Here is a 25,223-nt window from a genome sequence, read left to right as displayed (position 1 = left end):
ATCTTAAAAGCTCTCATCACAAGAAAAAAATTATAACTATATGTGGTGAGGGATGTTAACTAGACTTATTGTGGTCTAAATGATATTGATCATTTTGCAATATTACAAATATTGAATCATTATGTTGTATACTTGAAACTAATATAATGTGTTATATCAATTATATCTCACAAAAAAAGAAAGAAAAAGAGATAATGAACAGCCAGTTGAAAAAGTTGTCAGATATACATGTATGTGTATATACAGCTTTATCACGAACAGTAAACAGTTTAGGAGAAAAATGTGAAGACATAAAATTTTTAATTTATGAAATAAACACATCAGTGACCGTGTTGAGCTGAGACAGAGACATTAACCTACAACTATTAGCTACATTACTCATTCTCTGCATTCTTATAGGAATTCTTGCTTACAAAGTCTTGTCTTTCTCTTTGATAGTCTAGATCTAGCATATTTTATGTGACCTTGGTGGTACTGTCAAATATTTTTGATTGTGTGTTCATTGAAGGAAAGCACACGGCCATAGTCAGTAGTCTATTTGCCTTTAAAGACAATAGCTTCCATTTTGACTCCACTGGAGCTAACTTTTGACATGTTCACGAGAGACCCTTTCTGTGATGTTGACAGCTTTTTCCACTAATGACTTCATAAATAAGTTAACATTATTATCTAGATTTTTTTCATGTTATTCTAGGAGTTTTATAGTTTTGCATTATATATTTAGGTCTGCGATACAATTTGAGTTAATTTTTGTGAAGGGTGTAAGGTTAGTATCTAGATTCATTTTTTTTGCATGTGGATGTCCAGTTATTCCAGCGCCATTTGTTGAAAACACTGTCTTTGCTCTACTGTATTGCCTTTGCTCCTCTGATAAAGATCAGTTGACTATATTTATGTGGGTCTATTTTGGGAATCTCTATTCTGTTCCATTGATCTACTTGTCTATTCTTTTGCCAGTACTACACTGCCTTGCCTACTGTGGCTTTACAGTAAGTCAGTCCTCTGACTTTATTCTTCTGTAATACTATGTTGGCTATTCTGAGTCTTTTACCTCTTCATGTTAACTTTTTTTTTTTTTTATTTTGGCCGAGTAGCTTGTGGGATCTCAGTTCCCCGACCAGGGACTGAACCCAGGCTACAGCAGTGAAAGCCCCAAATCCTAACCACTAGGCTACCAGGGAATTCCCCTTCATATAAACTTTAGAATCCGTCTGTCAATATCAACAAAATAACTTGCTGGGATTTTGACTGTGATTGCATTGAATCTATATGTCAATTTGGGATGAACTAACATCTTGACAATACTGAGTCTTCTTAACCATGAACGTGGAATATCTTCCCATTTATTTAGTTCTTTGATTTCTTTCATTAGAGTTTTGGGATTTCCCTCATATAGATCTGGTACATATTTTGTTAGGTTTATACCAAAGTATTTCATTTTGGGTTTTAATTTCGAATTCCACTTGTTCATTGCTGGTATACACTGTGTATTAACCTTGTATCCTGCAGCCCTGCTACATGATCGCTTATTAGTTCCAGGAGGGTTTTTTTGTGCATCATTTTTGGGGGATTTTCTACATAGAGGATTATGTCATCTGGAAACAAAGACAGTTTTACCTTCCTTTCCAATCTGCATACCTTTTTTTTTTAAAGGTTTATTTTTTATCGTATTGGCTGCATGGCACGGCATGTGGGATCATAGTGCCCCAACCAAGGATCGAACCTGCACCCCCTACTTTGGAAGTGTGGAGTCTTAACCACTGGACTGCCAGGGAAGTCTCCCAATCTGCATACCTTTTATTTCCTCTTGCCTGTTTTATTGCATTAGCTAGGACTTCTAGTATGATGGTGAAAAACAGTGATGAGTTGGGACATCCTTGTCTTGTTCTTGACCTTAGTGAGAAAGCTTCAAGTTTCTCATGGTTAGGTATAATATGAGCCATAGGTTTTTTTGGTGGATATTCTCCATCAAACTGACAAAGTTCTCCTCTATTCCTAGTCGCCTGTGAGTTTGTATCATGAATGGGTATTGGGTTTTGTTAAGTGCCTTTTCTGTATGTTAACATGATCATGTGATTTTTCTTACTTAACCTGAATGTGATGTGATGGCTCTCAGCTGATTTTTCAATGTTGAACCAACCTTGCATAGTTGGAATAAATCTCACTTGATTGTGGTGTACAACTGTTTTTATACATTTTTGGATCTGATTTGCTAATATTCATTGAGGATTTTTACATCTGCATTCATGAGAGATATTGATCCGTTCATGAGAGAGATTGATCTGTAGTTTTCTTATAATGTCTTTGTCTGGTTTTGGTATTAAGGTAATTAGAATGAGTTAGAAGGTACTCCTACTGCTTGCGTCTTCTGAAAGAGACTGTAGAGAAATGGTATAATTCTTCCATAAATGTTTGGTAGAATTTAGCAGTGAACCCATCTGGGTCTGGTGCTTTCTGTTTTAGAAGGTTATTAATTAATGATTCAATTTCTTTAATAGATATAGGCCTACACAGATTGCCTATTTCTTCTTGTACAAGTTTTGGCAGATTATGTCTTTCAAGTAATTGGTTCACTCCATCTAGGATATCAAATGTGTGTGCATAATATTCTTTTATTATCCTTTTAATGCCCATGGAAACTGAAGTGATGTCCCCTCTTTTGTTTCTGATATTTGCAATTTGTGTACTCTTTTCTTTTTCTTTTTTTTTCTTAGTTAGGCTGGCTAGAGATTTATTGATTTTATTGATCTTTTCAAAAGACTAGCTTTGGGGTTCTTTGAAAACACAAAATCAATTGAGAAAATCAATTTCACTGATTTCTGCTGTAATTTTTATTACTTCTTTTCTTCTGCTTGCTTTGGATTTAATTTGTTCTTTTTCTGGTTTCCTAAGGTAAAAGCTTACTTGATGATTGCTTTTAGGTCTTTTTCCCACTAATATATGCATTCAATCTATAAATTTCCTAAGTACTGTTTTTGCTGACTTCCACAAATTGTGATAAGCTATGTTTTCATTTTCATTTAGTTCAAAATATTTAAAAATTTCTCTTGAGATTTTTTTTTTTCTTTGACCCATGTGTTATTTAGAAATATGCTGCTTAATCTCTAAGTATTTGGGGGATTTTCCGGCGATCTTTCTTTTCTGTTACTGATTTCTAGTTTAATTCCATTGTGATCTGAAAGCAGACATTGTATGATTTATTCTTTTAAAGTTGTTAAAGTGCTTTATGGCCCAGAATGTGGTCTATCTTGGTGCATGTTCCATGTGAGCTTGAGAAGAATATGTATTCAGCTGTTGTTGGATGAAGTAGTCTATAAATGTCCATTATATCCGGTTGATTATGTTGTTCAACTATGTCCTTCCCGATTTTATTTTCTATGTGTTGCCTTTGTTTTTGTTCCTATTTTTATTTTCCACTCTTTTACTGCCTTTTGTGGTTTTGACTGTTTTATATGATTCCATTTTCTCTCCTTGTTACACATTAGTTGTATTTTTTTAAAACTTTTTATAGTGGTTGCCCCAAATTTTGCAATATTTATATTTACTTAAAATATACCACTTTCAAAACCACTATACCACTTCATAGGTAGTGTGGGTACTTTATAATAAAATAATCCTAATCCCTTCCTCCCATTCCTTGTACCATTTATTTGTTATTCATTTTACTTATATATACATGTATATAAACATACATAATCAAATACATTGTTGCTATTATTACTTTGAACAAATTGTTAGGTCAATTAAGAATAAGAAAAATAAAAGTGTTTATTTAACCTTTTCTTATTCCTTCTCTGATGCTCTTCCATTCTTTTGTATTGATCTAGGTTTCTGACCTATTATCATTTTCCTTCTTACTGAAGAGTTTCTTTTAGCATTTCTTTCAAGGCAGGTCTACGGCCAACAGATTCCCTCAATTTTTATTTGTCTGAGAAAAATCTTAATTTCTCCTTCACTTTTGAATGATAATTTTGTAGGGTACAGATTTCTAGTTGAAGGGTTTTATCTCTTAACACTTTAAATAGTTTACTCCATTTTCTTCTTGCTTGCATGGTTTCTAAGGAAAAGTTGGATATAATTCTTATCTTTGCTTCTCTATAAGCAAGGTGTTCTTTACCTCTGGCTTCTTTCAGGATTTTTAATTTAGTGTTGATTTTCTGCAGTATGAAAATGATGTCCCTAGGTTTAGTTTTTTGGGCATTTATTCTGTTTGGTGTTCTCTGAACTTCCTGGATCTGTGGTTTGGTGCCTGACATTAATTTGGGGAAATTCTCAGTCATTATTGTTTCAGTATTTCTTCTGTTCCTTTCTCTATTCTCCTACTGGAATTCCTATTACATGTATGTTACACCTTCTGTAGTTGTCCCACAGTTTTAGGATATCTCTTTTCTTCAGTCTTTTTTTCTCTTTGTTTTTCAGTTTTAGCAGTTTGTACTAAGATTTCCTCAAGCTCCGAGATTCTTTTCTCAGCCATGTTCAGTGTAGTAGTCAGAGGCATTCTTCATTTCTGTTACAGGATTTTTGATTTCCAGCACTTCTTTTTGGTTCTTTCTTAGAATTTCCACCTCTCTGCTTACATTACCCATCTGTTCTTGCATGCTGTCTACTTTAGCTATTGGAGGGAGCTCTTAGCATCCTAATCATAGTTTTAGATTTGCAGTCTGATAATTCCAACACCCCTGCCTTATCTGAGTCTGGTTCTGATGCTTTCTCTGTCTCTTCAAACTGTGTTTTTTGGCTTTTAGTAAGTCTTGCAAATTTTTTTTGATAGCCAGACATGATGTATTGGGTAAAAGGAACTGCTATAAATAGGCCTTTAGTAATGTGGTGGTAAGGTGTCGGGGGAGGGGAAGGGCTCCTTAGTCCTACGAGTAGGTCTCAGTCTTTCAGTGAACTTGTGCCTCTGGACTGTAGACTTCACATGTGATTTTCAGTTTCTCACCCCACTTTGGTGGGACAGGATGACTAGAGTGGGCTGCAGTATTTTTCTTCCATGTAGAAGGCTAGAGCAGTTGGAGCTGGGTATTTCCCTTTCTCCAGGTCAATTAGGCTCTGATAAAACTCCAGCAGGTTAAGCTCTGGTTAAATAGTTTCTCCTGAGGGCAGACTTTGTTAAAAACAGAATGCTCTGGTGTATTCAAAATGGTTCTTTTCCTCTCTCTGTGCCAGAAGCACAAGGGAATTTTTCTCTGATATTCACTGTTAGAACCTGGTTGAGCTCCTAGAGGTAAAATTCATAAAAGTGTGGGGACCCTGACGACTGGGTCCTTTGGAGTTTTTATCGCTCAGATTTGTCCACCCTGAGCCTCCAGCGATTCATCAGTTATAGTTCAGTTTCCCCTACCATGGCACTGGTTCTCACAGAGATTTGTGCTCTTGATTTCTGCTCTGGTAAGTTGTGACTCTGTATACACTTGTTGGTCTCTTCAATTTTGGCGGCAGCAGGTTACCCTGTGACTTCACCTCTCTGACAGATCTAAGAAGAGCTGTTGATTTTTCTGTCTGTTCGGCTTACTTGGTGTGAGGACAGAGTAGAGACTTTCAGTTTCTTACATGCTGGACATGAAACCGGAAGTCCCTTGCACAGGTTTTTGGAGTTTACTTTGCCTACTGTGAGCTCTGTGGGAACTTGATTCTTCCACTGCTTTTCCCTTATTGAACTACTGCAAATATGGTATACCACAATGTTCTAGCCTTCATTTGGCATGAAAAGATCATCAAGCAAACAAGCCTACTCTGTTCCTTTCTCAACCATTAGTAAATTATTATATTACTCTGTCATACTATACTGTATTCATGTCAAATTAACACCCTAATTTAGTAAATAACAAGAAATCAGTCTTGTTTAATGCAAAGTGTCTTTTAATTGCTACTACCACTGCAGAAGAAAGGTTCTGCTTTATATCTACTGGTACACTAGTAAATATGGAATGATTGTTTTTATTCTGACATTTGGAGAAGACAACTGAACTATCCTCAGACCTCTAGCAATACATTAAAAGGAGTTATTTAGTACCAGTGTTACTGTAAACAATGCTGTAAAGGCGGCACTGAAATCTCATGTCAGTAATTGGTTACAATAGGGTCATCCAGATTATGCAGAAATACGTGTATGTTAATTTCTAAAATTATCATTGAACAAAACACAGAGTTCTCATAGAGAAAATGCACAAATTCCTAAGAATATGTATATATCAATATATAAGTCCTGGTTTGAGAAAAACTGATCCTATGTTAATGGAAATGAAACCCTTTTGTCTAAAGTTTCAAAACAAAATGGTTTAATGAATAGGCATTCATTTAATGCTGCTTTAGTCTCTTTTGAAAAAAACTATAGACTTATATCACTTACCTCAATGCATGGCATTCTCCCAGAAAAATTAGCAGCTGTGTAGCCAAATGTGACATTTGCTATCAGCTTAAGTCCTAGCTGACGTGCATCGAGCATTCGTGAAAGGGCTCTGTCTTGCTTGTAAGCCTTCATCGACTGCTTCACCATCAGTCTAGTCTTCAGAATCTCTTCGAGCATTCTTGGTAGCACACCCTTTCTTACTGAAGGCTATCATAAAGGAAAAAAAGAATGTTTAAATCCCTTAAACATTATAGAGTTAGACAATTAAGAAGGAAGCACAAAGTATAACAATGGCCAACTGTCATGAATTGAAACATACGAACAATAGTGTGGCCACAGGACGAGTGGCCATCAATATAAAATCATCACATATTCTTTCTTTTGAAGAGGACTTTTCTCCTAAAACGTTCCTGTAATGTTTATAAATCTAATGTAGCACTACTATGTGAGTTCAGAGACCTCCAGGGAGGAGGATGCCAACTAGTACATAAGAGACCATATAATGAGTTCAGAGGGAAATTTTGTCAAAACTCTGATCCAAACCCCCACTCTTTCAGAAAGACACACGGGATTTGTATCACTCATAACAAACCTCAGTTTTTAAAGATCTCATCCTAATGACCCCACACAGTAATCTGCATGGAACTCCATTTATCTACCTTGGAAGAATGAAGAGCTGGGTTGACTCTGCTGACATTCAAACCTGCAGTTCCAGGGACTCTAGGTATTTCAAATCTGATGCTTAGACCACTAAGCCATCCCCTCCGGCCTATATTTATTAGCAATCTGGAAGAGGGGATGAATAGTGAGGTGATAAAATTTGTTGATGCCAAAAAAATAAAATCATTTGTATTAATCAAGACTAGGGAGAATTTATGAGAACTCCACTAGGAATGAAAACCACAAAACAGTATTAACTCTGAAGATGATTCACAGACACGTGCAAGGTAATGCATGTTGGACTGAACAATTAAAACCTCAGGAATAGGATAATCACACTCCTGAATATTAAAAAATCTAGTTTTCATTAAGCTTTACACATTGGGTCAAAATGTAGATGCAAGTTCTTAAAATGCTGTTAAAGGGAGATAAAATAATAAGCTGCTAGATATGTGACAATGAAAACATACTGTAACCTCTAATTCATTCTGTGTACCTTCTGAAGCATCCATAATGTTTATATTAAGACATAATATATGTTATTATGTTAAAATGTAATATTCTCCAAAATGGAATATATCATGAACTCACTTGGTAAAAATTTTCCTCATATCTAAATGGCTAATTTTATAGTACTCTTTAAACACAGCATCCTCTTACTGGTAGAGAACGATGATACTTTTGCTAAGTACACCAGAATGAATTTGAGGGCTAGTGGGGTCCATGCTACCACCACCAACCACCCTACCATCCCACAATTCTAGTACAGACTCACTGCTAAGGAAATAGAAAAGAAAGGAATGAAGTTGGCATATGAGAGGCAATATAATCTTCTCCTAGATCTCTTCCTATTTGTCTTTATTCATTTATGAGGCTTTTTTAGTTTCTTTTGAGGGGAGACAAGGGAGAGAAAAAAGGGACTCTGTTATTAGTTTGGGTATCTTCTTAAAAAATATAATCAATAAATACATTAGAATATCATTATTTCTAAGACAGTCTTAATTTAAAATATATAAAACAATTAGTAAAGTATACACATTAAGGCAATTTTAATCTTTATAAGTTAACATTGTTGTGATCATCAAATAGCTAGTTAACATTGTTGTGATCATCAAATAGCTATTTAAGCCTGCCAGATTCTAATAGAGGGCAGAAGGTATATAGGCACATTTATTTCTTGCAATAGTTCATTAAAAACTAAAATCTAATAATTAAAATATTTTAAACCTAAATTCATGCAAAACAAGATTACTATTTTAATGATTTAAAAATTTTCTTAGAAGATTCCCTATATCTTTGACTTTCTGAGATAAGACATTGAAGCAAACTTTTTTTTTTTTTTTTGGTATTATATGCCAACAACATCTAAACGATCAGCTCTCCAAAGGTTAAGCCACAGTTGATACCTTTCACTTATAAAAGAGTATTACCTTGACAAAAGCTATTCCATTGGGGGACACTGTGATATCATGCCTAATTTGGTAAAGTAAATCTGGAGGTACTCTTAGAGAGGTACAGCCAAATTTGAACTCATCATACCTGTTAAGAAAAAAAAAAATTAAGCAAATACTTTCTCAAATCACAGAACAGAGACTCTAGGCAATTTTAGGAATCTTTCTAATTCTATTGGAAACTCATTTTTAAACATCTAAACATGAATTAATATACTTAGTAATATGTTTATTTGTTTAGTTACCAAAAAGCAGTTCTTCAAATATTAGAAACATTTCTTAAATAGCACTATCCTAAAGTACATGGGAAAAATCTATACTAAAATACCAAATTTCAGCTCAACATATGACTACCTTATACTAAGTTCCCTAAAGAAAAATTTAAGCCTTAAGTAAAAAGACTGCAACTAACTTTTCCAAATTCCTGTTCTTATATTCCAAATTCCTGTTCTTACTAAAAAGACAGAATTACCAATACAATTTCCATAAAAGCTTTCTATAAGGCGTGAATATACTTCAGACTAAAACTATAACACTTGGTTTTAAATACACAGAAATCATTATAAAGGAAGACTGTGTATTTCTTATGAGAAAAAATTTGGTTGACATGAAAAAATAAAATCTAACATTTAGCAATTTAACTTTTTTTTTTTTTAGAAAAACTATTTCTAAGAAAAGTCAAGAGGAGGTCATAGCTGAAGTTATAAGATCATAATCCTCAAACTGTTCCACTGAAAAGTGATTTATACCAACAAATTAAATATAACTCTTATTTAAAAGGAGACCATAGGGCTTCCCTGGTGGCGCAGTGGTTGAGAGTCCACCTGCTGATGCAGGGGACACAGGTTCGTGCCCTGGTCTGGGAAGATCCCACATGCCGCAGAGCAGCTGGGCCCGTGAGCCATGGCCACTGGGCCTGCGCGTCCGGAGCCTGTGCTCCGCAGCGGGAGAGGCCACAACAGTAAGAGGCCCGCAAATCGCAAAAAATAAATAAATAAAATAAAAAATAAAAAGAGACCATAGATATACACAAAGATGGAACAGATAAACTGGTTGATCGTGTTCACAATCTTCTTCATATGAGTTATTCATCCATGATGCTCAGTCAGTCATACGTGATCCATGTTAACTAATTAGTAAGGTAACTACAAAGAGCAGACTAGATGTGCTACAGCCCATTCATCTTGCTCCTAAGGGCAGTCTCATGTGCAAAGAGGCACTCAAAAAGTCTAATTTTAGTAAGAAATACAAAGTACAACAAAGTAATTGTAAATATGAAAAAAAACTTACTTCCCCAAGTTTTCCACATGGCCAAGGCAGGTGGAGAAACAGTAGTTGTATGCAATCACAATAGAAGGATACAGTGACTGGAAATCCAAAACGAGAACAGAGTTGCTATAGAAACGAGATTCAGGCTCCATAATTAGAGGAACACACTGTGGAGCTCTCATCTGGGATCTCTGCTGTACACTAGGTGTCACAGGAATATAGTTCATTGGTTTAGCAATACGCAACATCATTGATTCCACACGGTACTGCAGGCAGAGAGGTAGAAGTAGGGAGAGAAGAAGAAACTTAAATACAAATATACTGGTCTTTTGAATATGTGAAAATCATTTGGGGGACGTTTTGCTCTTCAAAATATGGCTGTAAGACTTTTCTTACAACACAATTACATAACGTTGGTTATTTAATCGGCTTTCAGGTATCAGAAGGGAACCCTTCGTAAGTCCTTTTCCTATTCCCATAACTTTTATAAAAACTGCAAAATATGTCAGATAACTTACACATTAAGTTATTTTTGAAAAGACAGACACAATTTCTTTTAATATTTAAAGATAGCAATATCATAATAAACAGATGTAGAAGAGACGGTTGTACAATTTGACAATTTCATTAAAAAAGTTGGCCAATAATCTTTGACAAATTTATTTGGGAAAATTAGAGAATGGGGGTCCTGACACTTGAGATGGATAAATGTTATCTCAATTTCCCAAGAAGGAACACAGGATTCCAAAACTGAAAGGTAGTCAGGTTAATACTGGTTCCTCACAAAAATTAATCAAGCAATTACTGATTGTTTATAATAACTGCTATAAAGCAGAAGGTTTATAGTTTAGAAAAAGAAAGCACTCACAAGAACCAGCATGGGTTCACTGAAGTATTCTCATGTGGTTTTAAAGTATCTTTGCCTTTTATTATAAGCCAGATCAAATAGTTTTTAAAACTTGTGGGAGTATAAATAAGTAAAATAAATAGCTTTATAAGCTATTTAATAATAGCAATAAAATTGAATACAGCAACAGGTAATGCCAAAGTAGTTAGCACTCTAGTTTTGCTATATTTACTGAATTGGTAGATTGGGGGAATGTTATAGACATAATTAAAATAATTAAAAGATTTTATGGGGTCAAGGAAACTAAGCGATTTAATGTAGTATCCTGGATGGCTAGCACAGTGTTTATTTAACACACTAAAAGTATTCAAATAAACATTTGTGGAATAAAAGCATGAAAACATTTTCAGCAAGGCATTTAAACAAAAATCTTTCATTATATCCTTGGGAAACTAGTTAGAAGGAGATGAGTTAAATGGCTTCCAAGCTCCCATTTTTCTTTAACATTAAAAAAAAGTGATACAGCCCACTTATGTTGATTCCCAAATCCTCCTCCTTCTTTTTTTTATATCTGCTGGGAGTTGGAACAGCCAAAAGTAGGAATGTAAAACAAAAGAGAGGTAGACTTTCTTTGCCGCATCCCCAGTTCTAAGCGGCCTTTCAAGTCATCCCTAATCACACTGACGGTATTCAGGAACATAATACCATCCTCAAGGGCATAGCCATTTATTTTCTTATTATCATGCAAAACTCAGCAGTGGCCAAGAAGTTGGTGCGGAGAAAAACTAAAAAGCGGAGCTGTAACAACAACAACAAAAGGTGGAGCTGTTAAGTGAATTAAAGCTTTTCCAGAAAATGAAACGACAAGATTTGATTAACTAGCTACACGTATATATTAGTTGGTACCAGACAGAAAGTTTAAAAAAAAAAAATCAAATCACCTCAAACATCTCAAAAGTACGTATATCATTCACACAGAACTTCCAAGTGTGCAAGAAAATTGATTTCCTACCTGGGAACCCCTTGTCAGTACATGTAAAAACTGAATGCCAAAAAGTCTAGCCATTTCACTGGTTTTCCCAATCAGGTCCAGCTGTTCTAACATTTGGAGATTTCCACGGACACGGCTAATGTAATGATCAACCATTTTCCATCTGTTAAAAGAGAATCCATGCTATGAACGTTTGGGAAAAATTTGTATACTTGAAACTAGTACTGTTTTCATTATGTCAAAAACTACCTCTTAAAAGTGAGGTTATTTACGGAGGGAGTCATGATCGAGCCTTTAGCAAAGTACGTTAATGAGTTAAACATTAGAAAATTTCAGATATTTCAAGGGCATAAAACCTACTGAAAACATGTAAAGTTTAAAATAATGCTTGTGATAAGGTGGTAAAACTAAGGATAATTATTTTCAACATTTTGCTTGATTTTACTCTATTTTTATTATAAAAAATTAACATTGTCTCTTAGATGCCACTGCTAATGATGCAATAATTATACAATTATAATTATGCTATCTATAGGCTTTTAAAAAACATGTAGGCTTTGGGTTATCACTGTTAATACCAGTCTAAAAAAAAGTATGCACTGGTGTCTTATGGAAAGAAACAGTAATTTGGTGAAGATTTAGAAAAATCAGGAAAATAATTTTAATGAGACCATACGTGGGGTAAATATATATGTCAAATCAGTATTTCTTGTGAAAATACAAATATTCTGTTGATTTAAACCTTGAAAACCTCTTTACCCTACTTTTTTTGTTAAGAAAATAAGCAAACAACAACAAAAACCTTCACCAAAGCTATGAAAGGAAGTTTTAATTTAATATTTGGTTATTAAAAGGTAAAAATTATCCAAAGGTATATGATAAAAATTTATTCATTTAAGGAATATCAAGATTCAAATATATTGCATCCTTTAACTATGTGGGTTTTAAAACAATATAGTCACATATTATGGTTCAATAAAAAGTTTAAAAACCTGTTCCTATGACACATGACTAATCCGTACAGAAAAACTAGAAAATGAACATGAAAAGAAAAAAAAAATCACCCTATAATTAAAAACACTCCTTACAAGTGTTAGTGAGGATGCAGAGAAATTATATAACCCTTATACACTGCTGGTAGGAATGTAAAATAGTGCAGTTGCATTGGGAACAGTCTGACAATCCCTCAAATTGTTAAAAATAGAGTTACGATATAATTGACCAGTTCCACTCCTAAGTATATATCCGAGAGGTATAAAAATATTCATCTACACCAAAACTTGTATACAAATGTTCCTAACAGCATTTTTCAGGGTAGCCAAAATGTGGAAGTAACCCAAGTGTCCATCAACTCATGAGTAAATAAGTAAAATGTGGTATATACCCACACAATGGAATATTATTTGGCAATAAAAGGAAATGAAGTATTGACACATGCTACAACATGAATGATTCTGGACAGTATATGCTAAAAGAGGCCAGTCACAAAATCATACGGTATGATTCCACTTATATGCAGTGTACACAACAGGCAAATCTATGGAGACATAAAGTAGATTAGTGGTTGCCTAAGGTGTGAACTGGGTCGGGGCGGGTGGTGGTGAAGAAGGGAGGATTGGAGGGTAATGGCTAAGAGATGCAGAGTTTCTTTTTGGGATAATGGAAATACTCTAAAATATACTGATAATGGTCACACAATTCTGTGAATACAATAAAAACCACTGAAATGTACACTTTCTTTTCTTTTTTTTTGCGGTACGCGGGCCTCTCACTGTTGTGGCCTCTCCCGTTGCGGAGCACAGGCTCCAGACGCGCAGGCTCAGTGGCCATGGCTCACGGGCCCAGCTGCTCTGTGGCATGTGGGATCTTCCCAGACCGGGGCACGAACCCGTGTCCCCTGCATCGGCAGGCGGACTCTCAACCACTGCACCACCAGGGAAGCCCTACACTTTATTTTTAAAAAAAATAATTCCTTTACTGTCATCTTTTATGGATTTTTAAACATTTATTTTCTTTATTTTTTTGGCCGTGTCAGGTCTTCTTTGTGGTGCGCAGGCTCTGTAATTTGCAGCACGTGGGCTGTCTCATTGAGGCACATGAGCTCGGTAGTTGTAGTGCACAGGCTTAGTTGCTCTGTGGCTTGTGGGAGCTTAGTTCCCCAACCAGGGATCGAACCCACGTCCCCTGCAGTGGACGCGTGGACTCCTAACCACTGGACTGCCAGGGAATTCCTGTGATGAACATCTTTATAGCTAAGTCTATGTACAGATCCTTAAATATTTCCTTAAGATAAATTCCTAGATTTGGTCTTTTTAAAATGAAATGATACATTGCTTTTCAGATAATTTTAATAATTTATATTCATACTAGTAATGATAAAGTGTTTCCTTGCATCTTTGTCAACACTAGGGATTGCAGTTTTAAAAGTTAGCTTGAGAGGCAAAAAATTGTATCATTTTAATATGTATTTTTTTAGATCATGCATGTGATCCTTCAATAATACATATAGCCAAATGTAAAGCTAAGATAATGCATTATGTGTGGATTCAATCAGTTCCTTTAAATATGTTAAGTCCAATTCTCGATTTCACTTGGCAAAAACATACATATCCTAGATAATACCTAATTAGAGGTAGCAAAATATACATTTAGAGCATTCTAGGGTATATAAACAAACCACCAAATGTAGTTTTCAATGTTAAGTTTAATATCAAGTTTCATTTTATTTATTGGTATATAACTTCTCCTAAGCTTCTGTTTCTATAAGGCTTTGATCATAAGCTCAGTGCTTTCTGTGATTTCACTTCACTTCCTTGAGATTCCTTAAAAGAGACTGGAGAATAAGTTGACATGCTCAGAAAGCAGTTTCCCCAAATATATCAAATTGTTTTGAAGGCTGCACCTTCCTATTCTCACCATCATATGGCCTTACAATTCAATAAGCAGAGCTTCATTCATTTCAAACATCAGATACATTAATTTTAGGACTATGTTCTTTATACAGCTATTTTCTAAGCTTATTACTATCCATTTTACCTTTAACCTAAGGAACAGTAGAGGTGGGAACTTTCAGTTCTGATTACAGTAGAGTAACTGGTACTAGACTAGCCCTCCTGGATAAAAGAGTCAAGGTAATTGTTTTTGGGCAATGAACAATAGGTAATGTAGGGCCATGCTCCTTGAGAGAAGGGAAACTCATGAGGTGAGCCCCAGCCTGCATGGAGATAATTTTCTAAACACGGTGCAATGCGCTAGTCTGAGCAGAGCTGGCTATACTGCTAAGCTGAGGAGGCAGCGATCAGAGTTCAGGCAGCTGCCGCTGGGGTCTGTGGGACAGGGCACTTGTGCAAGGGGCAGGGCTTAGCATTTAGAAGTAAGGTGGGGCCTCCCTGTGAGTAACTGGCCCAGGGCTATGCTGAAAATGAGCAGGAGGAAACCACATGAGGCTTACTAGAGAGTAGCTGCTGTGGGCTTGAGTTTGGAACAGAACTTGTTAGAGAGTGTTGCAGTTGGAGGTCTAGCCATGCCAGAGTGGAGAGACTTCATATTACCCCCTTATTAACAACCTGGGCATCTGGCTGAGAGCTCAGAAAAACCACGCCTTAGGAAGGCAGAGTAAAGCCAACTGTAGACAAACCTAAAACCAAGCACTAACAATATGCACATGGGATAGAATCTGGAGACTGAGTCTTGTCAAGTTGGAGGGGCTTAGGAAACACTTTGGGCTTTTCAGAAATCCACCTTAACGAAGCACAAAAACCAGGTCTGCACAAGTTCAAGGTGATCAGCCAATAACTGAATTGCCTACTAGGCAAAAATAAACATGCTTCAGAGGAAGATAAAATCCAGAATCTGTACAACAGAACATGAGCAATATCCATTACATAATCATGCAAAGAAATAAAAAAATATGACCCACAGTTAAGAAAAAAAGCAGCCAATAGAAACTAATACAGAGATGGCCAGGTGTTGGATTTAGTAACAGATAACATATAGATATGTTCAAAAATCGAAAGAAAAGATATTCAAGAAGTTAAAAGAAAAATATAATCTTAATGAGTTAACCAACAGGGAAATCCACCAAATATGGAAACTATCAAAAGAAAGAACCAAATGAGAATTCTGGGACTAAAAATAACTGAAATACAAAATTTATTGGTTATTCTTTTTTTTTTTTTTTTCTTGGCCTCACTGTGGGGCATGCGGGATCTTAGTTCCCTGACCAGGGATCAGACCTGTGCCCCCTGCAGAGGAAGTGCAGAGTCTTAACCAATGGACAGCCAGGGAAGTCCCTATTGATTGTTCTTAACAGCAGGTTGGTGATGACAGAAGAAAGTTAGTAAACTTAAAGATAGGTCGTTAGAAAAAAGACTGAAGAAAAATGTACAGAGCCTCAAGGGTCTATGGGACACTGTCAAATAGAATAATATACATAGTGATTATTGAGGCCATCAGTAAGTTGAGGTTATAAAAAAATCAGGTGAACTAAATTTCATAGGTAACAAACCCTTAGAAGAACAGATAGGACATATAACCTAGTTCATCTTTGGCAGAGAACAGGAGGGAGATGCAACGGCCATAAAAGCAGGTAAGAATGAAATTGTTAACGTGTTAATAAATTCTTAAAGGTCATGTATGGGCTAGCATGACACTTTAGAATCACTGGAAGCCCTAGACACCAGGGAAATCTTTTCCCATGAGCCTCCACCAAGTGCTCACGAGAAAGACGGGGCAGGGCAGTGCACACAGGAATAAAACCCTGCAACTTCCTCCAACGCTTCTCTTATATGAAGCAAAGCCTTGAGCTGCTGCAAAAGATGTTTATGGCTGGAAGGGGGTAGCAGTAAAAGCTGTACCCAAGGGAAGGCAGGAAACCTCCCCTGTTCCAACCACGGGCCTTGTACCAAGTAACAAACAGTAGCTGTCTACCACTGGGAAAGGGGCAGGAAACGTTCCCATCATAGATTCCAGGCAAAGAAACACCACTGCTGGGGAAGGAGTAGAAGCATAAGCCATGTTCCTCTGTGGAAGAGTCAGGAAACCTGCTCGGGCCAGGACCTGGCAGTGATACAAAGCAGAGGTCTATCACCACTCTGGGGAGAGCAGGAATGCTGAGAAAGCCTCATCTTCGAGGCCTGGGAGAGCAGGAACTCTCAAAGACTAACTCTGGACCAGGAAAAGTGAGTTAATTCCCCTGCCTCCACTATAAGCCTTACACAGAAAAACAACAGGAGCAGCCATCCAATCATTAAGCCTGACTTTGCCAAAAAAAAAAATATATATATATATATATATATTGCATACACTGGAAAAAGGAGAGCGAATGTTGATTTCTCATCAGAAATAATGAAGGCCAGAAGAAAAGGGAATTTAAAGCAGTGAAAAAAATAATTCCCAACCCCAGAATTAGTGAAAATATCATTCAAAAATAAGGGTGAGATAAAGACATTTTCAGATAAATAAAGGCTGAGAGAATTTCTTGCCAGCAGTCTTCCCCTAGAAGAACTGCAAAGAAAACAATTTAGCACTTTCTTCAATGAAAATGTATGTTCACACAAAGCCCTGCATACAGTTTAATTCATAATAGCTTCAAACCAGAAACAACTCAACTGTCCATCAACAGGTGACTGGATAAATTGTAGTATACTCATACAATTGAATATTATTTAGTAATAAAAATAGGAACAAACTCTGGTTCATGCAACAACATGGTTGCATCTCAAAAAACATGCTGACTTTCTTGAAAGAAGATAGACACAAAGCAGTAGACTGTAAATAATTCTGATAATACAAAGTTCTAAAACTGACAAAACTAATCTATAGTAATAGAAATTCAATTCATACTTACCTGGGTGGTTAAGGAATAGGTAGATTAACTACAAAGCTATATACGGGAATTTTCTGGGTGTTAGAAATGTTCTTTATCTTGATTGGGGTAGTGATTACAGGGTGTATACATTTTTCAAAGTCATTGCACAATATACTTTAAACGTGTGCATTTTATTGTATATAAATTATACTCCAACAATACTGATTTTTAAAGAGATATTATCCTCTTCAAAGTTATAAAACATTACCTGTATAGATCTGTCTTGTTATCAAACCAATCTGATAAGACTCGAAAAGTAAAGAGGGGAAAACGCTGATGAAGAACATGAAAGCTCACATTTTCAAAGGTGTAGTTAGTTAGAGCCACCTAAGGAAAGAAAAGGAAAACTCCATTATAATAGTGCTCACACTTACATGCAAATTGGGTTCTAAAAAATCCTAAATATTATTTCTAACTTTTCAGAGTAGATATGAAAGCTACTGTAAAAATGATTCGTGTTACAACTGAATCATAATTAATTTAAAACTATGTATATATAGCCTACTGGACAGAAATGTTTGTAATAAATTAATATTTAATTAGAAAAATAATCAGACCTGAAGAGATTCAACTTGGTCATATAATACTTACTTTAGAGATCCCAGTTCTTATCACTTCTGTTTATACTCTATGCCAATACAAATACTGACAAACAGAAGCATTGTCAAGCAAGTTAATTTTTTGTTCTTTCCGTACTTACTTTTTGATCCTGATGACATGCTGATTAACAGGCTCCCACAGATTCGAGGATGAGTTATCTAGTTAAAGGCAGGCATTCATCCTGCTCTCAAGAATTACATCAGTACTAAGACCCAATATATGGACATTATAGAGTCAATTTCATTTCGAAAGCAAAAGATTAAAAAGAAATGACAGAAATGTTTCCCATCTTCAAAATATGTAGGTGAAAGCTGTGTTACTGGGAGAAGAATACTGAAAAAGTGTCCAAATTCATAAAACATACCTCTAGCTAGATGATCTCTCAGAAATACCTACAAGACACAAGCAATCTAAACAATGGCAGGTATTTCAGTATAAAATGGAAATTAAGGAACCAGCAGTCACCATTCTTAGTTCAGCTCGAGGTTCTAAGGAATAGTTCAAACAGCACCTCACATTTCTATATTACAATTTTAAAATATATTCTTTTCCACTTCTACAATCCAGCGAGTACAAAACAGGGACTGAATGTTAAGCTCATCTCAGTGCAGTGACCCCCAAAAAACTGGTCTTCTTTACCTATAATTTCTATCGATCTCCAGAATGACAGCATCAGGATGTGGCAAAAGAGTATAGCACTTTAGACCAAACCTAAACTTCTGCTAGAGTAGATATCATCATTAAAACAATCAAAAAAATCTCTACAGAAAAGATCACCATGTTGTCCTGCAGCTCTCTCATTATGGGAAAACTTGAAGTTTGCCATGTAAGTTGACCTGTAAGGATTAACTAGGGGATTCTGTGATCTCAAACTAAACTTAAATTTTAGAAATTGGTCCCCAATATCTGAGGCAGATGGCAGACCTATGTTCTGAGTTGATTTTATTTCAAATAGAACTATGTCATAAATTGGATTAAGACTAAAATATTATAACCTTATAGCACCCACTCTACTTTGGGTCTTCTTAGTGTCACAGAAGCGTAAAAATGGTCACCTATAATCCCAGCTGTGAGTAAAATTAAAGGAAGGAAACATGAAGTCTAAAATTAAGATGATCCACCTTTAGAATGTTCCAATCTTTAGAGTGATTTACTCCATAAGTTGTCAATGAATCTAAAACTATGAATTAGGAGTTTGTTACTTGTTTTAGAAGGCAATCTGAGTAAGTTAAACATTGAAAAAATGTACTATGTAGATCAAAGTCAGAATTGATAGAGGAAGAAAGTATTATAGTCCTTGACCATTTATTTTACTGATAATAAAGGAATCAGCGGATAGAGGTATGGTTACACTTTTCCATTCACAGAGTCAATGTGCAGTACCCAATGGTTAGTAACTGCAGAAACAAATTATTCAGAATGGGGAGAGGCAATGAGAGAATTAGTGCAAGGGAACTGAGAAAATAAAGAGGAAAGTGGAAGGAGACCATAAGGAAGCACCTGTGCCCTATTATCCTCTATCACCTTATTCCTGCAGTTGTTCCTCATTTCCCCAGAGTCTTCAATTAAAAATTTTGGTTGACATAAACTTTTTATAGAAAAATACACAAATTTAAAGTGAACAACTTACGAATTTTTATGTATACATCCATGTAACCACCATGCATATGAAGAAATTTTTAGGACATTGGAAGGCTCCCTTGTGCCCTTTCCCACTCAATACTCACTAAAGTTATAGATTAGTCTTGCCTATTTTTAAACTTCATATAAATGGAAACATTTAATATGTACTATTATTTATCTGGTTTCTTTTGGTCAACATTATGTTTGACATTCATCTATTGTTCAACGTGGCAGTACTTCATTCTTTTTCATTGCCGTGTGGTATTTTTTGTTTCAGCTGCTTACTCTGCACCCTAATGCACACCAATTATTGGTGACAAGTCTATCTCCTTTTCTAAAGTGTTCTTTGACAGCAAGAACATCTCTGTACTTCCTTCCCACTCCCTCCTCACTCTGCACCGACTCAACAGTCTTTCCTCTAAATGTATATATCATTTATGTCTCATCTGGCTCTTACATGCCTATGGGGTCAGTGATAGATGCCCTATCAAAGCCATATAATATATACGGGATATGTGTGTATATACATACACAGACACATACTCATTTTAAACAAGCTCTCTGTTCTCAGAGGGCTTATTTTATATATTTTATTTTACACGTTTTTCTTATATATACTTAAAATAAAATATACAAAATAAGACAGAGAGCATGCCCACAATCCTGATTCTTAACCCCATACTAGCTATGAGGCTTTTTAGGCAAGTCACTTCTGTGAATGTCAGTTTTCTCATCTTGAATAATACCTCACTACTTTCTTGTCTTACTTATCCTGCAAGTTTGTGAGTATCAGAAGTCAAAAATGACAAGTCTATAAAAGTGCCTTATAAATAAGACAATATATGAATACAAGGGAGCATATTATTTTACCTAACAGATGCTTATTGACAGACTGATGCTGTAATAGGGAATATTAGAACCAGATTCCAATGTTCCAAACTGAGATGCAGGCCTACATGCTTGTGTGGAAGCATCTGACCTTCCTAGTGACTCTGTTGGGAGTGTTCTTCACTATCTTATCTGACAACTCCTTCGTAGCATCTGATTCCTCTGTCTGCTCCTCAAAATGTTTTCATTCACAAAATTGTGCTTGGCTCAATCCTGATCGCTCTCTCCATTCGCTTCTTGGTGAGCTCACCCACACTCTCATGTGACTTCCAAGGCTGTACCTCTAATCCAGACTCTACCCCATATTTGAGACTTTCCTATTGAAATGTCTGTTGAGTATCTTTCACCTGGATATCTGACTGATACCTCATGCTCTATATCCTTAATCTTCATTTTCCCACCTAAACATGATCTTAAATCATCTATGCCAGAACCCTGATAATCATTCTTTTTTTGTTGTTTGTTTGTTCGGTTTTTTTTTGTGGTACGCGGGCCTCTCACTGTTGTGGCCTCTCCCGTTGCGGAGCACAGGCTCCGGATGTGCAGACTCAGCGGCCATGGCTCACGGGCCCAGCCGCTCCGCGGCATGTGGGATCCTCCCAGACCAGGGCACAAACCCGTGTCCCCTGCATCGGCAGGCGGAGTCTCAACCACTGCGCCACCAGGGGAGCCCTGATAATCATTCTTGACACCTCCTCCTCTTCATCTTTTTGTACATCCAATTCTTGTGGATTTACTCTCTAAATTGTTTTGTGAATCGCTATATCACTGTCAACTTTCATTTGAGCTACTACAATAATGTTCTCACTGGTTTCCTACCTCTGGTCTTGCCCCCTTCCACACTGCTACCAGAAGACAAGTCTCAGAGGTAATTCCCATCAGTGCCTCCATATCACCTTAGCTACTCCGACGGTCATACCCCAAGACCTGTGATTACCTGTAATTGTACCCTCTCCATAACCTCATGGAACCATCCTCCGACTGCTGTCTCCTTCCGGGTTACTCCCCCTGGTGCCCTGACCTCTTTGCTCCTAACCTAGCTCAAATTCCACAGTCAGTCATTATAATCCCAAACTTGCATTAACATTCAGTTCTTTGTCCCCTCTTGCTTCCTTTTAATTAATTGAATTTTAGTAAAGCCATAACCGTTTGCTTGTGAGCTGTGCTCAAATCAACCCTCTGTTACTCTGCACTTATATCTGTGAATTTGAACACAGCTGGTACGTATCTCTTTAATTTGCTGATGCAAATCTCAAATGGGCTGTCAATGCCTAGCTTCTATGTTTTCTTAATTAATCACTCTCAAATTCTCCTAAATAACTCTTCTCTCCTCAAACCCAAAAAGCCCCTCCCCAGCTGAGAACAGTGGTTCCTATTTCACTGAGGAAACTGAAGCAACCAGAAGAGAACTTCTCATCCTCACGTCTACCCAACCTAACAACATGTGCACCCAGATAATCTGCCTGCTAAAATGGAGGAACCAGCTATACCCTTATACCCTTAATCTTAATTTGATCTAAACCGAGGCCCAAATCTGTGCATTAGAGATGGCATTCCATAATATTTGTTGAATTGAATCAGATCTATTTCCAACCTAGTTTGCAAATTCTTGTAAGGCCTGGATTAAGTTGATATCCAGAAGGCCTCTAAATATAATCCTCTGGGGAAGAGTCATCTATTCTTTCATTCAAGCAGTCAAGTATATCATGAGCACCATTTCCAGAGGCACTTTGTTTGTTACTGAGGATTCAAAGTCTGGAGGGAACAGCAGTAATTCTATGTTAAGCAGGAGAGTGAAAACTAGTATATTAAAAAACAAATTTAAAAAATTAAAAAATCCAAAGTAGCATTAAAAAAAAAGGTATCCGGGCTTCCCTGGTGGCGCAGTGGTTGAGAGTCCACCTGCCGATGCAGGGGACGCGGGTTCGTGCCCTGGTCTGGGAGGATCCCACATGCCGCGTAGCGGCTGGGCCCGTGAGCCATGGCCGCTGAGTCTGCGCGTCCGGAGCCTGTGCTCCGCAACGGGAGAGGCCACAACAGTGAGAGGCCCGCGTACCGCAAAAAAAAAAAAAAAGGGTATCCATTCAACTGTAAATTGTATCTGGGGGGGTGCAACTGTTGTGGAGATGTTGGATTTCACTTTCATTTTATAAACTCTTCTGCATTTTTTATAGTGAATATAAATTATTTTTAATAAGGAACATTAAAAACAAACTATAAATATTTAAGAAAACAAAGAGCTAGAAACAGCTAAGTGTCATGAGGGAGATACAGATAAAAGAAATAAAGATTAAAAAAGGAGTTTCTGGAACTGTTTAAATCCAGAAAAAATAGTTTGAGGGCCTCTAATATGAAGAAACTCTTAGGGCCAAAGTCATAACCCTTAAAATCCTATAACAACTAGAGATACAAGATAGTACTTCCCACAAGTTCATTCAGGATTTCACGGAAATTTCCAAATTGCCAGGAGTACTTAGGGTTAGGAAAAAAGTGATAATCTAATTTGGTACATCTAGGAAGTGGGGGGGGGGTGTAAATTACCCGACTCATAACTTTTTCACAGTTGTTCTGCACAGATACAAATAAAGATCAGAGATGGTATACATGTAGCCTGGAATTAGAGAGAGCCTTTGACCCTGAATTTTCAGTAAGGACTAAAGAAAGTCCTAAACTCTGAAAAAATATTTACTCTCTAATTTGTGATTTTTAAGCTAACAGTTGATAATTGCTACAGTTGCCCTTTGGATCTTCAGGAATGAAAAGACCCCTAAAACTAAGTAAGACTCAATAATTTAATTTTGTGTTTATATACTTAATTTATGTGTTCATTCAGGCAATATCAGAGACTGAAGTTTGAAATACATAATGGAATATACAAACCAAATGCATCACAATCTGTACCTTCCATACCCTATGCCATGTCACTAGGAATTACAGTGGACCCTTGAACAACAAAGGGGTTAGGGCACCAACCCCCATGCAGTTGAAAATCTGTGTATAACTTTACAGTTAGCTCTTTGTATCTGCAAATCTGCATTGCAGATTCAACCAACCCGTGGATCATGTAGTACTGTAGTATGTAGTTATCGGAGAAAAAAAAAATCCACCAATAAGTGGATCTGTGTAGTTCAAACCCATGTTGTTTGAGGGCCAACTGTATTTTTGAAGTCACTGGAAGATTCTTGTGCTGACAATATTTTAAGAAGAAACAACAGGATAAAAATTATCCTCAAGCAGATACATGTATGGTGCATTTTCAAATTAGATAAAATGTGAGCATAACTTTAAGCTCATGGTGCAGAGAGAAAATAAAAATAAAAATGGGAATACCTAAATTTTATAAAGAGCATATTTTCTTATCTGGAAGAATTACTCCATGATTGGTCCCAAAAGAATTGCAGAGGGCATGCTTGGAAACTCAAATTTTTATATAAATCTAGAAGAGCCAGAAAAGATCACAGCAGATAATGAGTGTATAATAGAAAGAGGAAGTATTTTCAAAGGGAAGTAGTTGAAGAATAGAGTTCTCTCTTAAAGTTAAACATTTTATCTGATATTACAAGTCCAAAATCTGAGAATAGAGCAATTTATTGTAGGTATCTTTTTTCTTACATTTTTGGTGACAGAATTACTTCTCTTGAGTGATTGCATATTAATAAGATAATTTCATACTACCAAAAATCCTTACCTGGGCCCCCAAAGACTTAACTGGATGCTGCTATTAACTATTTCCAAGTAATGTGTTTCCAATTGACCCAGGTTTTAAATATCCTTAGTTCAAAAAGTTCTTTCCTATATCTAGACTAAATCTTTCTTACTGTAATAAATCAAAAAGGTCAAGCTGAGTTTATCTGGCCTTGAGTGTAAAAATGATTTAAGAGCAAACAATGATGAAATTATACAACATTCCATACATACAAGATAACATTTTATGATAGCTGTAGACTTTTATAGCCACTGCTATTTGTGCTTAGACACAAACAGGGGAAAAAAAATCATCAATAACAAAGTTAAATACTTCTATAGCTTTGCATTTTAGAAAGTATTTATTTTTGAAACTCTACTTAAGTATAATAAAAATAATTCACAAATAAGCATAAGCTATATAGGAAGCTATACTAATATTCTATAATGATTCAAATCACTATATATTGATCTAATCTCTTATTTCCAAACCAAATTTCAGATAAAGTACCTTACCTCATTTCTCATGATTCTCCAAAGATTTAGTGTAATTCGGCCAACAATATTTATCTCACTCATTGTATCCGACCCATAGTCATCTCTTTCGGCTGCAAATCTATTCTCAACTTTGTCATCTATAGAAATGAATATAGGTTGCATCAGGACTCACAGAAACCAAATTTCCAAGCAAACCATGCAAAAGAAAATGAGAATAATAAAAATTCAAGATGAAGATTAAAGATTAAATGTAATTCACAGTTTATTTTGTATTAGACTTAAGAGAATAATCATTATTTTTACTAATAAAACAGTTTTTCTTTCCTCTTTAAGTTATAAAAGAATTTTGTGAAATAAATGTATCCAAAAACTGTATATATTTTTTAACAATAAAAACACATAGGGCTTCCCTGGTGGCGCAGTGGTTGAGAGTCCGCCTGCCGATGCAGGAGACACGGGTTCGTGCCCCGGTCCGGGAGGATCCCACATGC

The 25,223-nt window shown here is 36.1% G+C and overlaps 1 protein-coding gene across 6 annotated transcripts in view; it reads right to left on the bottom strand.

The window, feature by feature from the left end:
- REV3L (REV3 like, DNA directed polymerase zeta catalytic subunit) overlaps positions 1–25,223 on the bottom strand; it is a 248,567-nt gene that overhangs the window by 23,630 nt on the left and 199,714 nt on the right. For 5 of the 6 annotated variants that reach the window (XM_082634116.1, XM_082634117.1, XM_082634119.1 and 2 more), the window contains 6 exons: positions 24,751–24,869; positions 17,648–17,766; positions 11,592–11,733; positions 9,754–9,998; positions 8,443–8,551; positions 6,353–6,559 (listed from right to left, as the gene is read on the bottom strand). In XM_082634116.1, the coding sequence (XP_082490242.1) occupies positions 6,353–6,559; positions 8,443–8,551; positions 9,754–9,998; positions 11,592–11,733; positions 17,648–17,766; positions 24,751–24,869 (941 nt within the window). Of the gene's footprint in view, positions 1–6,352; positions 6,560–6,981; positions 7,139–8,442; positions 8,552–9,753; positions 9,999–11,591; positions 11,734–17,647; positions 17,767–24,750; positions 24,870–25,223 lie in introns of those variants that run through there. The other variant, XM_082634120.1, reaches the window with a different exon arrangement.

Source organism: Mesoplodon mirus (assembly GCF_964341445.2).
Source record: "Mesoplodon mirus genome assembly, chromosome: 10".
NCBI lineage: Eukaryota > Metazoa > Chordata > Mammalia > Artiodactyla > Ziphiidae > Mesoplodon > Mesoplodon mirus.
The sequence above is the reverse complement of the archived record's forward strand: the minus strand, read 5'-3'. Positions and strand labels throughout refer to the sequence as shown.